The sequence below is a fragment of the Tachypleus tridentatus genome, chromosome 5 (genome assembly GCF_004210375.1).
Source record: "Tachypleus tridentatus isolate NWPU-2018 chromosome 5, ASM421037v1, whole genome shotgun sequence".
NCBI classification, from domain to species: Eukaryota; Metazoa; Arthropoda; class Merostomata; order Xiphosura; family Limulidae; genus Tachypleus; species Tachypleus tridentatus.
In genome coordinates this window covers 24,360,996-24,375,591 of record NC_134829.1, presented here as the reverse complement: position 1 = coordinate 24,375,591, position 14,596 = coordinate 24,360,996, and the positions used below count along the sequence as shown (strand labels likewise).

The following is a 14,596-nucleotide window of genomic DNA, read 5'->3' as shown; positions in this document are numbered from 1 at the left end:
TTTGACATTCTTTGACTGTTTATGTAGAGGGTACTAACGGCGTAGATTTGGTATATGTGGATTAGAAAACCTTTGACAAGGTAGCACATTGAAGGTTCCTAAAACATATTGTATATGTTTGGGGATATATTATGTAATTAGAACGCAGATTTGTAATTAACTTTACAAAATAATGTAGTACTAAGAAAAATTATTATAATGACGGAAAAGCAAAACTATTAACTTATGCATTCATTCGATCAGAGTTCTCTTAACAGTAAGGATATCACTGCTAGAGGATTCTTCAATTTGATAAGTTTTAAAGTAAAATTCAGTAGTAGCGAAACGCATTTACCCAGTCAAAATCACGACAAAACTGGTTTTGTCCACCGTTGGTATGGTGATAAGTTTATGAATTTATAACACTAACACCTTGGGTTCGATTTCCCGCGACAGACACAGAAGATAGCTGAAAGTGACTTTGTTTTAAATAAACAAAGGAATGACTGTTTTGTTATATTTATCAATAGGATGAAACATCGAACCTGGACCTTGCTCAGTTCCCCTGTAGTAACGACCACAGTGCTCTTTGTTGCCAGCGTTGGATTACAGCCAAATATAAAGTCATTCGAATTATAATATACCGAAATACAATTTGACTTATCTTATTTATTAGTCTAGAACAGTCTATTTGTTTTAAAACGCAATAGTGTTAACTTATCTTGTTTACACATTTTACAGCTCGGAACATAGATTTCTTGTTTACATGTTTTGCACTAGAACCATAGATTGTTTGTATTGAACGCTTATAGTGTACGAATTGAAAATAAAACTAGTAACTGATTTATGTGATTGAAATTATTCAAAATATTTATGGAATTTTGATTTCGCCTGTCCTAAGTCTCCATTAGTATGTAACAAGAACTTAATTTGTCATTCATTTAGATAAAATAAATATTAACAACTTTCAATTGGTTTACATACCACTGTTTTTGTATTTGTAAAATATTGTAATAAACTGATAACGAAGCATAACTCTTCTTTCGTTTCTTGCTTCAAATACAGAATAAAGCGAAATAATTAACATTGATCCTGTGAACTTGAACAGTTTTCCAGTTGTTATTCATATGAGGGTTTAAACAACTTATTCTGCTAGAAGTAAAATAGTTAACTTTTCTGTTTTAATCTCTTTTTTTCACTGCTAGATATTCTAGATATACAACAATATAGACACTAAAACTTGAAGAATATCACTATATTTTAATATTTACTGAATACTGTGAACAATAAAAATGTCTCATGTCTAAATATACAACAAATTTAATGCTTTGTAAATATAATTATTCATTTAAATAATACAGTAGCTTTAATTACAAAGTATAAGATTAATCGTGATGTGTCAAAAGAACATCGTGCTCAATCACAATGGAGAAGGAAAGTTTTAGAGTTGATGTCTTCTTACAGTAGTTACATTTTCGATTGAATTTATACCAATAAACGAAATGTACAAATGGTGAGACATTTCACTTTCCGCAGTGATTCCAACTTAAGATTGCATATATATATATGAAAATGTAATTTTAAATCACGTATGTACATAATTCTCTCAAAAGTTAAGTAGGGAAACAGACGATTGAAACACAAAGTGTTCACTTACAAAATTAATACAGAAACACTAAGTCGTATTTATGTCGTATTATTAGAATATTAGTATAGTTGTTTCACATCTAAGAAGATATTTGGATGTTGTTACTGTTTCTATGAATTTTCATGTAAACATTATTTATTAACACAGAACAAGTTTTCGAAATTTTAATATTTTTTACAAATTACACAAATGATCATTCTTAAATATAAAATAATTTATTTATCATTTGGTTTTAAGCACGCGAGAAATAGTCTCATACGATGTGGAACCACTAAAACCTATCTATTTATTTAAAGCCTGTGGTTAGCTATTATCAGTATCTTCCAAAGCTGTAACAGCTTCTCACAATCAACTATACTAACTGTACTAATATACACACTGATAGTAGATAGGATATATATCAAGATATGTCGTGCACTACATGTTCTCAAATTTCGCAGCTATATGAGTTCTCTGGTAGTACATCCTACACAGTCCTTTGGACTAATATGCAAGGAGTTTATAAGTAACAAGCAAAATTTGGTGTTTGAGTTTACAGTCCTTGAAGTACAATTTTTTATACTTACTATCCACATGAAACGTACCCTTATTTTGAACGTGTGGATAGACTAGTTCTAACATTAAAACACCTTTGAAATGATGTCCGAAGCACTGTAATCTGTAATTACTGATCTTTTTGTTATATGAAATTTGAATATATAACAGTGTTATGAAATAAAAGGATATTGGTGTAGTGGTTGATGTGTATCTTAAGGTATCCAAGTAGAGTAATGTTACCAGTGGTAAGGCAAATAGGGTATTAGGTTGTATTTATATAAATACTGAACACAAGTCTAAAGAGGTCATGGTTTCATTGTATAGGTCACTGATTAAGGCATAAAGTGGGATCTGATTAAGGTGTTTAGGATTGTTAATGGAATTTATATTGATGATGTATCACGTTTCTTCACACTTAATTATGAGAATCATGATACTAGGGAATATAAATATAAGTTTTGATAGGATAGGAGTCATCTTCAGCTAAAACAGATATATATTTCTGGAGAAATAGTCGGCCTTTGATTCTGTGGAGGTAGAAAATGTGAGTGATTTTCAGTTAAACTTTGATAACTATGTGAGTGACAAAGATCGGTTTTGACGTAGTTTTATTTCTATATTTTATTTACCACATTCAATTAGTTTAGAGGATGGGACAGCCATGAAGGACCAATTGTTCCGTTGTTGTCACATAAATTATGTTATGTAATATACACATGTTAATTGAATTTCAAGTTCTGATCTAATATTTAAAACTCAAACTATGTATTAAAGTAAATTTGTTATTCACATAATTAAAATTCAATTAACAAAGAACAAAAACAGAGTCAATTAATATAATTATTTATATACATTTTCAGATATAATTTTGGTCCTCATTTAAAAGCAATAAGTATTCATGTAATTATGTTTATCCATGGTTTTAGACCATGGATCTTTCTTTATTCAACATATAAATTCTGTAGTATATTATAATATGATTTTGACTTGGAACAGTCTTCTTTGATCAGAATTACTCTCTCTTGTTACCTTCACCTCGCCCTGTTACAGCTAAATCAATACGTATTACAAGTTTAATAAGACGTTGATGTTCGTCTTGAGGTGTAATTTATCCCCAAAAATTATAATTGTAATGACGGAAAAGCTAAACTAATAACTTATTAATTCATTGGATCAGAGTTCTCTTCACAGTAAGGAAATCACTGCAAGTCTCGTTAAAGTTCTAACCTCATAATATACCTCGTTAATTTAAAATTTAAAAAAATTAAATTACACTTTTAACAGAATTAGTAAGCAAATTTCGATGTTATATGAAACTAAGGCAATATAATTTGGATAACTGATTAATTCTATAATTGTTACAGTATATTTCTGTTGTATTAAAGTATAATTTAAATACAGAATACTGTAAGATTGAAATGTACTGTTTTATTTCTAATCAGTAATACTTATCTAACTTATGGTTGTGAAATATCAATTTTGATAATTGAATTTCTACTTTTACATAACACTAATTTAAGAATTCTCTCTAATTAGCTCTTGAAGTTAAAAAAGAAGGAGTATCGTATTAAGACTATGCATCGCTTCAAATAAAAAAGTATTATTGATATGAAGACTTTATTCAATGTTTTTTGTTCCTTCTCTTGGATAATCTTTTCATATAAGAAAAACGTCTTTTGTTCGGGATAAAATTTTTGTTTTATTATTATTGTAAAGCAAGATGGTTCACATGAACAGATATTGGTACTTAGAGATTAAAGTTTAGGAGAAACGTATTGAAGATTAGTTTAATAACATTAAACTTTCACTGGATACAAAACAAACAAAAGATACAAAATAATGTTATTAAAAAGTAAAGAGAAACGAATACAAAATCAGTAAATATAAATAAATTGTGATTTAAATTCTTAAATAGAGTTACTTTAAATAAATTAATGAATATCGTCAGAGTTTTAATGAAAAGATAGAATTTGTTTAAAATTTAAATGTTACACAACGCATTATTTACGATGCAACCACCACGGGTAGTGAAACCCGGTTTATGAGGAAAGAAACGTGTCGAGAAACACCATTTCTTCTCAGAAAAGTCTGGATATGGTAACTGGAGTTTCAAAAACTTTCTCAGACGATTTTGAGTATATTAAGCCTCTCAGGAAATAAAATTATTACAAACGCCTCCTGTTCTCGACTGTGCTGATTCGTCTTTCTATTCTCAGTTCTAATAATTATTTTCTAATATTTAATGTGAATGTTCTTTTTCAATAGATATTCTTTCGGGCAAAAGTTCACGACAACTAGTAAACTGCCCATAGATTTCGCTGGCCATTTTATACCTTACGGCTTGCGATTTTTCTGCAGTGAAACTTTTGTTAGAAGTCTTTAACGGGATATAGAAATGACAATGCTGCTCAAGTTTATTGGAAGATAAAGTTCTCATCGTTTCGTTCTCTAGAAATGAAAGTATTTGGAAAAAACTGGAATTATTTTCAACCAAATTAGAAAAAGTCTTGCATATGAAACACATTGTATTGAAATCACTGAACTCGTGTTGTTGAAGGACATGAGGGAGAAAGTATGACAAATATAAACAACTGCTTTTTATGAGATAAAATTAAATACTTAACATGTGGTATCTATTTGGAAACATCACTTGTTATTTCTAAATGATTCTAAACAAAATTTATAGTTTTCATATAGCTATATGTTATTATTACAGAACAAATAGTTTATAAGTTTAAGAGTTTTGTGTGTAATTATTAAATATGTATTATCTCTTCATTATCCACTACGATTACATTAATTCTGAACCTTTATTCTGAAATATCTGTTCTAACATGTGTAATTCTTCCGTGGAAGTAGAATATACTTCATTCATCTTAAATCCAATAAAGTTAAAAGTAGAGCGGTCATCTGAAGTGATAATCCATATTGAAAGAGATCAATCAAGTTTCTGAAAACTTTCATTAAACAATCAGTGCTAAAATTAGACCAAAAACGATTGATTACTGGCCAGATTATCGTGCTCAACCAAACCACAAGCGGATTAACTGTAATGTCTTGCAGGAGAAGAGTGTAGGTTTTCTTGTTGAGAGGTTTTCTGTGGAAGAAGATAAGGAACGCGCAGACTTACAACATTCGTTACCAAGGCGCTCTCTAGCGACACAAATCTCAATAAAGGGAACGTCTTTCGAGACGGAACCTAGTACCATCAGTAGCATATCCAGCTTCCTTTTGAAAGAAAAATCTCAAAAGAAAAAGGCGCAGTGTAGAACATCCGTCACTTTGAGAACAGTTAACCGTTTGACAGTTTGGTAAGTGTTGCAGAATCCTTTTGGTTTCAGTTTGATAACTTAAATGCAATTATTTTGTTGGAGTCTTATGGCCCAATGTCATGTTGTTTCTAAACCATTAAACGTTTTGGGTTATACTTAAAATAAAAGGACAGAGTATTTCAATGCTATCACACTTTGCAAAATTTTTAGCATAATTCTTATGGGGTGAAAAATCACTGCATATTATACCTCATTGTTTTAGAATACAAGAGATATGAAACGTTTGAAATTGTCTACCTCTAGCAATTGATTGCATGAATCCAAAATTCCAGTTTTATTTCAATATTGAGTCAGTAAACATTGTAAGATTTTCTTACATTCTTTGCAACTAGTTGGCTTCGCGAAACACATAATATGCTATGTTTGTCAATAATGGTAAACTTAACTTCGTGAGCTTTTATAACTTTTAGGGCTAATACATAAGCCAAATTAAATACTAATAGTCACATTACTGCTTCGTAGTCCAACTTTCAATATTCAGTTATTTTAATCTTCATTTCAAATAAAATAACTTTGTACGAATTTACAGAAACACTAAAAGGCTGTCTGACGACTTCTTCACTTTTGAAATACAGACCAGAGACAAGTCAACCTGTCAGTAGCACCCTACCACCCACTATCTGTTTATTCTAAGGTACACTCTGTTACTTCTGAGAAGTACTAATAGTTGACGTACATAAAAGATTTTGCGGTATCAGTTCGCGAGTAAGCATAACTTCTTAAATAAAACAAACTGTTAAAATACCAAGTACATTAATGACTTGGTCACTTCATGTGACTGAAAGGTAACTTTGAGGGTTGGTAATTTTAAACAGCTTCCGAAACCTATGTGGGCAGAGGGCACTAAACTCATTGTAGAGTTTTTGTTCGTTTATTTGATGAATTTCGCGCAAAGCTACACGAGGGCTTTGTTTGTTTATTTGTTTCTTATATTAAACACAAAGCTGAACAATGAGCTATCTATGTTCTGCCCACCACGGATACCGAAATCCGGTTACTAGCGCTGTGAGTCCGCACATATACCGCTGTGCTACTGGAAGGCTACACAAGGGCTAGCTATGCTAACTGTCCCTAATTTAGCATTGTAATAATAGAGAAAAGACAGCTAGTCATGTTGAAACACCGCCAACTTTTGGGCTAGTCTTTAACCGACGAAAAATGGGATTGACCGTCACTTACAACGCTCTCGCAGTTGAAAGGTTGACCATGTTTTGGTGTGATGGGAATTCCAACCAGGGACCAAGATATTACGAGTCGAGCGTCATAATAATCTGGTCATGCCAGGTACTAGGTTTCTGATTAATAAGAAAAATATCAAAACTTATTATATTTTTATTAATAAAACCTTTCTCCTATAACCACGTCTTAAGAGGAAGGGCAAAGTGGATTCATCGCACTTTCAATCAATTAATAAACTTGATGGATTTGGGATAATTATTTGACAGAGAATATTTAAATCAAATTTAAATGATATACACATGACAGAAATAACAAATAATATTTCTCTAATTTATAAAATTCTCCTTAAAAATAAATAACGGTCACATAAAAAAACCAGCAAGAAGACCAATCTTAACAATAACTACATATTTCACAACATAATTAATTAGAAAATAACATTTTGCAAAAATAGTCGAATTAATTGCAGATAATTTATATTCGTTGTTTTTCAGAAGAGTTAAAGACATAGTATGGTGAGACGAAAGCCCCCAGTTGGGATTGTAATTCTATCATGCATTATAATTTGGCATTTGAACGGGTGTGACGTAAAATGTGATCAAACTGCTCTACGAGAGTCTTATCCAACTAAACTTCAGAAAGAAGACGAAACGTTGGTCAGATATAAAATTCCTGATTATCGATCAAATTACTACAAAAAACAACTTGATGACAGATCCAACTCAGCAGGAGATAAAAGAATTCCAAACCAACTGCGAGAATATGGTTATATTTCAAGTTTAGGACAAAGAAGACAAGTAAGAGTTCCAAAACTTGATGAAAATGAAGGAAATCAAATATCCCACGAATCCAATAAGAAGCCTGAGCAAAGATATTCAGAAAAGAGAATGTTGATTTACTATGGAAGGATTGGAAGACTTGGTTGTAGAAGTAAATTATTACCAAACGTAGGAACTTCCACGTGTGAAACAGGAAATTCTCAAAATCGTAGGAATACTGAGAAAAATAATGAAAGGAAAATTTTGGAAAGTCAAAGAATAATTAGCAGACGTAACTCTAAACACACAGCTATTAATGATTCTGAATTTTCTAATAGCAATCAATTATATAGAAAAAATATGGAAAACAAATCGAATTACATAAGAAGTGTGCAAGAAACTAGAGCTTTAGGAAACCGACGTGCTGTTAATACAGTCGTAGAAAACCGAAGAACGCAACAGCAATATAATTCTGAAAGTGAAAATTTAGAAAATCGAAGAAAATTATCTGAAGACTTGTTTCTGAGAGACAGAAAAATAATGAACAGGAGGAATTTTAATAGTGGACAGTGGAAAGAAACGGAAATGAATGATTTTCAGACGCAAACATTGTATCAGGACACATCAAACGAAAACCACGACTTTCAAACTGAGACTTTCAAGAACCTTAGAAGAACCAAAACGTCTGACTCTGGCAGGCAGACATTGAATAGCATTAGATCAAATGATAGACGTGTTTCTCAAAGTAGAAGGTTGAACAGCCGGAGAACAAACAAAAAAACGTGTTCTGGAGACACAAACAGGTGAACATCACAGAACATTTGAAAGACGAGAACATGAAACTACGACTGTAGAAAATATTAGAATAAAAACGATGGATGAGTCTGAAATGAATAAGCTAGAATTCATTAGGTCAAATAAGAGACGTGTTTCTCAAACTATAACTTCAGAAGACCAAAGAAATAACAAACTAAGCATTTCTGAAAGACACACTGAAGAACACCACAGAACACTCGACAGACGCGGATCTGAAGCTACGAATATAAGAAACATGAAAACAAACAAGATGCATGACTCAGAAGGGAAACATCGGAAATCACTCGTTCAAGTAACAGACGTATTTCTCATAGCAGAACTATGGAATATCGAAGAACAAATGAGAGGCGTATTATGCAGAGACAAACAGCAGAACGGCGTAGGACACTCGAGAGACGTGAGACTGAAACAAGAACTTTACGAAACATGAGAGCAAACAACATTCATGGTTCTGAAAGGCTAACATTAGAATTCAGTAGGTTAAATGAAAGACGTGTTTTCCAAATTAGATCTTCGGCAGACGAAAGAAAACGCGACCTAAATGTTCCTGAAAGAGAAATTAAGGGACATCACAGAACATTCCTAAGATGCGAATTTCAAACTAGAAGTTCCGAAAACTTAAGAACAAATAGGATCTACGATTCTGTAGGGCAAATAACGGAATTAAGCCCGTCAAATGACAGACGTGCTTCTCGAAGTAGAACCATGGAAAACCGAAGAAGCAGCGAGAGACTTATTGTGGACAGACAAGCAGGGGAATACCTCAAAACACTTGAAGAACGCGATTATCAAAAGGATAATTTAGAAGCTTTGAAAAGAAATAAGATTCGCGTTACTGAAAGACATAATTTCGACGCCAGTAGGTTAAATGATAGGCGTGTTTTACAGATTAGAACTTCGAAAATTCAAAGAAGAAACGTTCTTGGGGTTTCAGAAAGAGAAACGGGGGAACGTCGACAACCACTTGAAAGATTCGAGACTGAGACTAGGACTGTGGGATCTATAAGAAGAAACAAAAGGAATGGTTCAGAAAAGCAAGTATTAGGTTACAGTAGGACAAATGAGAGACGTGTTTCTCAAGTTAGAGGTGGGGAAAACCAAAGAATCAAAAGATGCATGATTCACTACAACATGCAAATGAACTACAAACTAGAATCAAAATACGAAACACTCAAACTAGGTCTTTAGAAATCCACAGAATAAATGAAGGGCATAACTCAATTCTGAAAACTTTTAAATACGTCATTTCAAACATAAGACGAAATTTACATCGTAGGTTTCTTCTGAATAAACAAAAAGTAATTCTAAGGGATAACTCCAAGACAAGAGATCTAAAAAATGTAAAAAATACGAACAGTGAAACGTCAAAAAATCGACGAAGTGATAGAAGTAACTCACAATATAGAACGTTACAACCGTTTACAAGAACAAGTGGGAGATATTCTGAAACTATTTCTCTAAACGAAGGAGGCTATTACAAATTACTTAGATATGAAAGGCTCAACGCAGAAACAACCGAATATGAAATCATGGTTTTGGAGCAACATCAACTTTCACAAAGACGATATTTGAAACAACAGAGAAGAGAGCTAAAGCGCAGTTCTCAAAACAAACCAGAAGTGAGACAAAGATCTCTGAAATATTATAAGATCAGGTCTCTTAAAATCACAAGAAAGGCAGACAGAGGAATGTATGAAACCAAGACTTTGAAAAATATAAGAGCTACAGAAAGATGGGATTCGGAACAAAGAGAACAAATTATAGACACCATGTTGATACCAGCTCTCTGGAAATTACGTCACTATCAGATATTCTTCACTCAGAAAGCACAGTTGTGAAAAGTTACATATTGTACAAATCAAGTAGAATTAACATTCGACGTCTTGAAAATCGAGGAAAAGTGCAAGGACAACAAGAGTTTTGGAGCTTCGAGAAATAACACAAACGCGATGGAGAAATTTGAAAAATCTAGTTGGTGGTAAAGAGATAATCCGGTATCTATGATTCGGGAAAGCCGGAGAACAAACCGGAAGTATGGCTCTCAAGTTAGAGCTGTAGAAATAAGAAAACTAAAATATAGTAAGGGCTTTGGAAGACTTCGTGTCGAAAAATATGATAACATTCAAAGATATTGTTCGGAAATTAGAGCTTTGGAAAGTCGGAGATCAAGAAACATGTGTTATCCTGAAATGATAGTTAATGTAAATCGGAGAACGTTTGAGACAAACGAACCTCGGGAGATAATTGTAAAAAACAGTAGGATTGTTAACAGTAGAAACAGTAGAAAAGTTGTAAATTATCATGACCTCACGAGATACACTTTAGAGAATCAAAGAACCACAAAAGAGTTTGAGTTTTGAATCAGGAGAAAACTGCATATAACCTCAGACTTCCAGCTGACAAAATTAATAAAGATATTTTATTACATAAGGAACTTGGTCATTCTGCAAAGGTAGGCATAGAATTTAATTGTACCATAAATGTTCGTGAATCTATTAGTAAGCTATTACTTTGACTTCTTCAATTAAATCTGATGCCATGCACAGCCTATTTAATATTTCATACACGGCAGCCTTTATTTTATCAAAATGTATTTATTTGTAACTGTGAGCATTACAAGATTAACCGATGTCTCCATTTAATTTGTAATTGTAAAGCCTTTGTTATAAAGAAAAAGCGTATTTATTTGTAACTGTCGTATTTACAAATTTAGCTTATTTTTGTTAACTCTTAAATTCAGTAAGTTGGTTTTACTGTGAATATTTAAACATTTTTATACTTAGTAATGTATTCACTAGTAAACAGTAAATAATGTTCATGTTTTGAAGTTGTTTTTAACGATTATACATTCTACCTATGAAACCTAATAAAGTAAAGAAGAGATGGTTGAAACTGAAGTAACTTACCACAAGTTACTATGTTGTGAAGACCATTCCATTTTCTCATGTCCCTATTGTTTTTTGTTATTTTTTTGAAATTTCAGTTGTTGGTTTTGGGCAGTGAAAAACGTAACAACGAAGTTCTATCAGCTGTTCATTCTGATCAAGATGAGGGACGAATTTTCTCAGAGTAAGGAAATTTTTCTCTGTCTTTAATGTGTGTGTGTGTGTGTTGTTCTTAAAGCAAAGCCACATCGAGCTATCTGCTGAGCCCACTAAGGGGAATCGAGCACCTAATTTGAGCGTTCTAAATCCGTAGACTTACCGCTGTATAAGCGGAGGGTTCTTCAATTTGATAGGTTTTAAAGTAAAATTCAGTATAAGCGAAACGCATTTACCCAGTCAAAATCACGACCAAACTGGTTTTGTCCACCGTTGGTATGGTGATAAGTTTATGAATTTATAACACTAACATCTTGGGTTCGATTTCCCGCGGTAGACACAGAAGATAGCTGAAAGTGATTTTGTTTTAAACAAACAAAGGAATAACAGTTTTGTTACATTTATCAATAGGATGAAACATCGAACCTGGACCTTGCTCGGTATCCCTGTAGTAACGACCACAGTGCTCTTTGTTGCCAGCGTTGGATTACAGCCAAATATGAAGTCATTCGAATTATAATATACCGAAATACAATTTGACTTATCTTATTTATTTGTCTGAAACAGTCTATTCGTTTTAAAACGCAATAGTGTTAACTTATCTTGTTTACACATTTTACAGCTTGAAACATAGATTTCTTGTTTACATGTTTTGCACTAGAATCATAGATTGTCTGTATTGAACGCTTAAAGTACGAATTGAAAATAAAACTAATAACAGATTTATGTCATTGAAAATATTTAAAAATATTTATGGAATTTTGATTTCGCCTGTCCTTAAGTCTCCATTAGTATGTAACAAGTACTTAATTTGTCATTCATTTAGATAAAATAAATATTAACAACTTTTAATTGGTTTACATACCACTGTTTTTGTATTTGTAAAATATTGTAATAAACTGATAACGAAGCATAACTCTTCTTTCGTTTCTTGCTTGAAATACAGAATAAAGCGAAATAATTAACATTGATCCTGTGAACTTGAACAGTTTTCCAGTTGTTATTCACATGAGGCATTAAACAACTTATTCTGCTAGAAGTAAAATAGTTAACTTTTCTGTTTTAATCTCTTTTTTTTCACTGCTAGATATTCTAGATACACAACAATATAGACACTAAAACTTGAAGAATATCACTATATTTTAATATTTACTGAATACTGTGAACAATAAAAATGTCTCATGTCTAAATATACAACAAAGTTAATGCTTTGTAAATTTAATTATATATTTAAATGTTACAGTAGCTTTAATTACAAAGTATAAGATTAACCGTGATGTGTCAAAAGAACATCGTGCTCAATCACAATGGAGAAGGAAAGTTTTAGAGTTGATGTCTTCTTACAGTAGTTACATTTTTCGATTGAATTTATACCAATAAACGAAATGTACAAATGGTGAGACATTTCACTTTCCGCAGTGATTCCAACTTAAGATTGCATATATATATATATGAATATTTTAATTTTATATCAAGTATGTAATAATTCTCTCAAAAGTTAAGTAGGAAAACAGACGATTGAAACACAAAGTGTTCTCTTACAAAATTAATATAGAAACACTAAGTCGTATTTATGTTGTATCATTGGAATATTAGTATAGTTGTTTCACATCTAAGAAGATATTTGGATGTTGTTACTGTTTCTATGAATTTTCTGTAAACATTATTTATCAACATCGAACAAGTTTTCGAAATTTTAATATTTTTTATAAATTACACAAATGATCATTCATAAATATAAAATAATTTATTTTTCATTTGGTTTTAAGCACGCGAGAAATAGTCTCATACGATGTGGAACCACTAAAACCTATCTATTTATTTAAAGCCTGTGGTTAGCTATTATCAGTATCTTCCAAAGCTGTAACAGCTTCTCACAATCAACTATACTGACTGTACTAATATACACACTGATAGTAGATAGGATATATATCAAGATATGTCGTGCACTACATGTTCTCAAATTTCCCAGCTATATGAGTTCTCTGGTAGTACATCCTACACAGTCCTTTAGTCTAATATGCAAGGAGTTTATAAGTAACAAGCAAAATTTGGTGTTTGAGTTTACAGTCCTTGAAGTACAATTTTTTATACTTACTATCCACATGAAACGTACCCTTATTTTGAACGTGTGGATAGACTAGTTCTGACATTAAAACACCTTTGAAATGATGGCCGAAACACTGTAATCTGTAATTACTGATCTTTTTGTTGTATGATACTTGAGGACTTTCGGAGTGATGAATATTTTTAGAATTATTTGTCAACAAATTCATTGCATATCGAAAAGTTTATAAAACTATTGACTTCATAATGAACGACAAAATAATTGTTTATAAACCTGTAATTATGATCAATACATATCTGTAATAAGTTGTTGCAAGTTTCTTAGGAGCAAAACTACCACCAATCTTGTCTGTTGCGAACAATAAACTACATTAGTGTTCACAATTAGTAGTAACTTTTATGACATTTTAATGGAATCTTTCTAATCTTAAAGGCTAAATAATACAGGAAATAATCATATGACGTTATGAAAACGTTGTAAGAAGCACGAATATGTTAAAATGAAGAAAACAGCATCGGCTCTTTCGCCAAGTTATTAGCGTTGTAAATGATGTTAATTTCAATTTTACTTGAATATAAACTATCTCTTCTGCGCATGTTTATGTCGTTTACAGCACGTAATTGATTCCTAAGCTGTAACCTTATGATGAGGGAAACACTTAAATATAAGTGTTATATTACTGTATGTACATCGATATCACTTTTTCATTAAGATGGTGGGTCGAAACATGAAGATTTTCTAAACTTTAGAGCAGTCATACTATTAACAACGTTGTTACGTGCATTTTCACATGATAAGTTACATGTTTATGTGTTTACTATTCAAGTACTACAAACTACGAGTTTGTGATTAAAATAACAGTAAACGTGTCAATAAAACGTAAACAAGTTGTGCCCAATAGCTGAAATAATATTAACAGTACAACTTATATCACAAACTTTTATTAAGAAATTAATTATCTACGAATACTGGTGAATAAAACTTCCAGTATAATGTAAGTATTAACAGATTGTACAAAGCCAGCTACGTATATATTTTGATTAAACATCAAATTCTGCACTGGGTTTAAAAACTCAGACTATATTTAACGGTGAATTCGTCCTCCGTATATATCAATATTTAAAAGTGCTGGCTTTACATAAATATTCTGTATGTGAATTTTTGTTAAGCTATACATTATTCAAACATCATAGTTAATTGCTATAATTTCTTTAAATATATTTATGGTTATATTATTG

At 31.7% G+C, this 14,596-nt stretch overlaps 1 protein-coding gene across 2 annotated transcripts; it reads left to right on the top strand.

The window, feature by feature from the left end:
• The first annotated feature begins 5,369 nt into the window (after window positions 1-5,369).
• LOC143250727 (uncharacterized) lies at window positions 5,370-9,833 on the top strand. 2 transcript variants are annotated; one of them, XM_076501667.1, is made up of 2 exons: window positions 5,370-5,475; window positions 7,170-9,833. In XM_076501667.1, the coding sequence occupies exon 2, from the start codon at window positions 7,188-7,190 to the stop codon at window positions 8,238-8,240; it is 1,053 nt and encodes a 350-aa protein (XP_076357782.1). In that variant the 5' UTR covers window positions 5,370-5,475; window positions 7,170-7,187; the 3' UTR covers window positions 8,241-9,833. Both variants share the same exon structure in this region, with proteins under 2 accessions (XP_076357782.1, XP_076357783.1).
• The last annotated feature ends 4,763 nt before the right edge of the window (window positions 9,834-14,596 follow it).

Bases quoted from the DNA above. Each gene is read 5' to 3' on its own strand.
- LOC143250727 (XM_076501667.1), top strand. From the start codon at position 7,188: ATGGTGAGACGAAAGCCCCCAGTTGGGATTGTAATTCTATCATGCATT.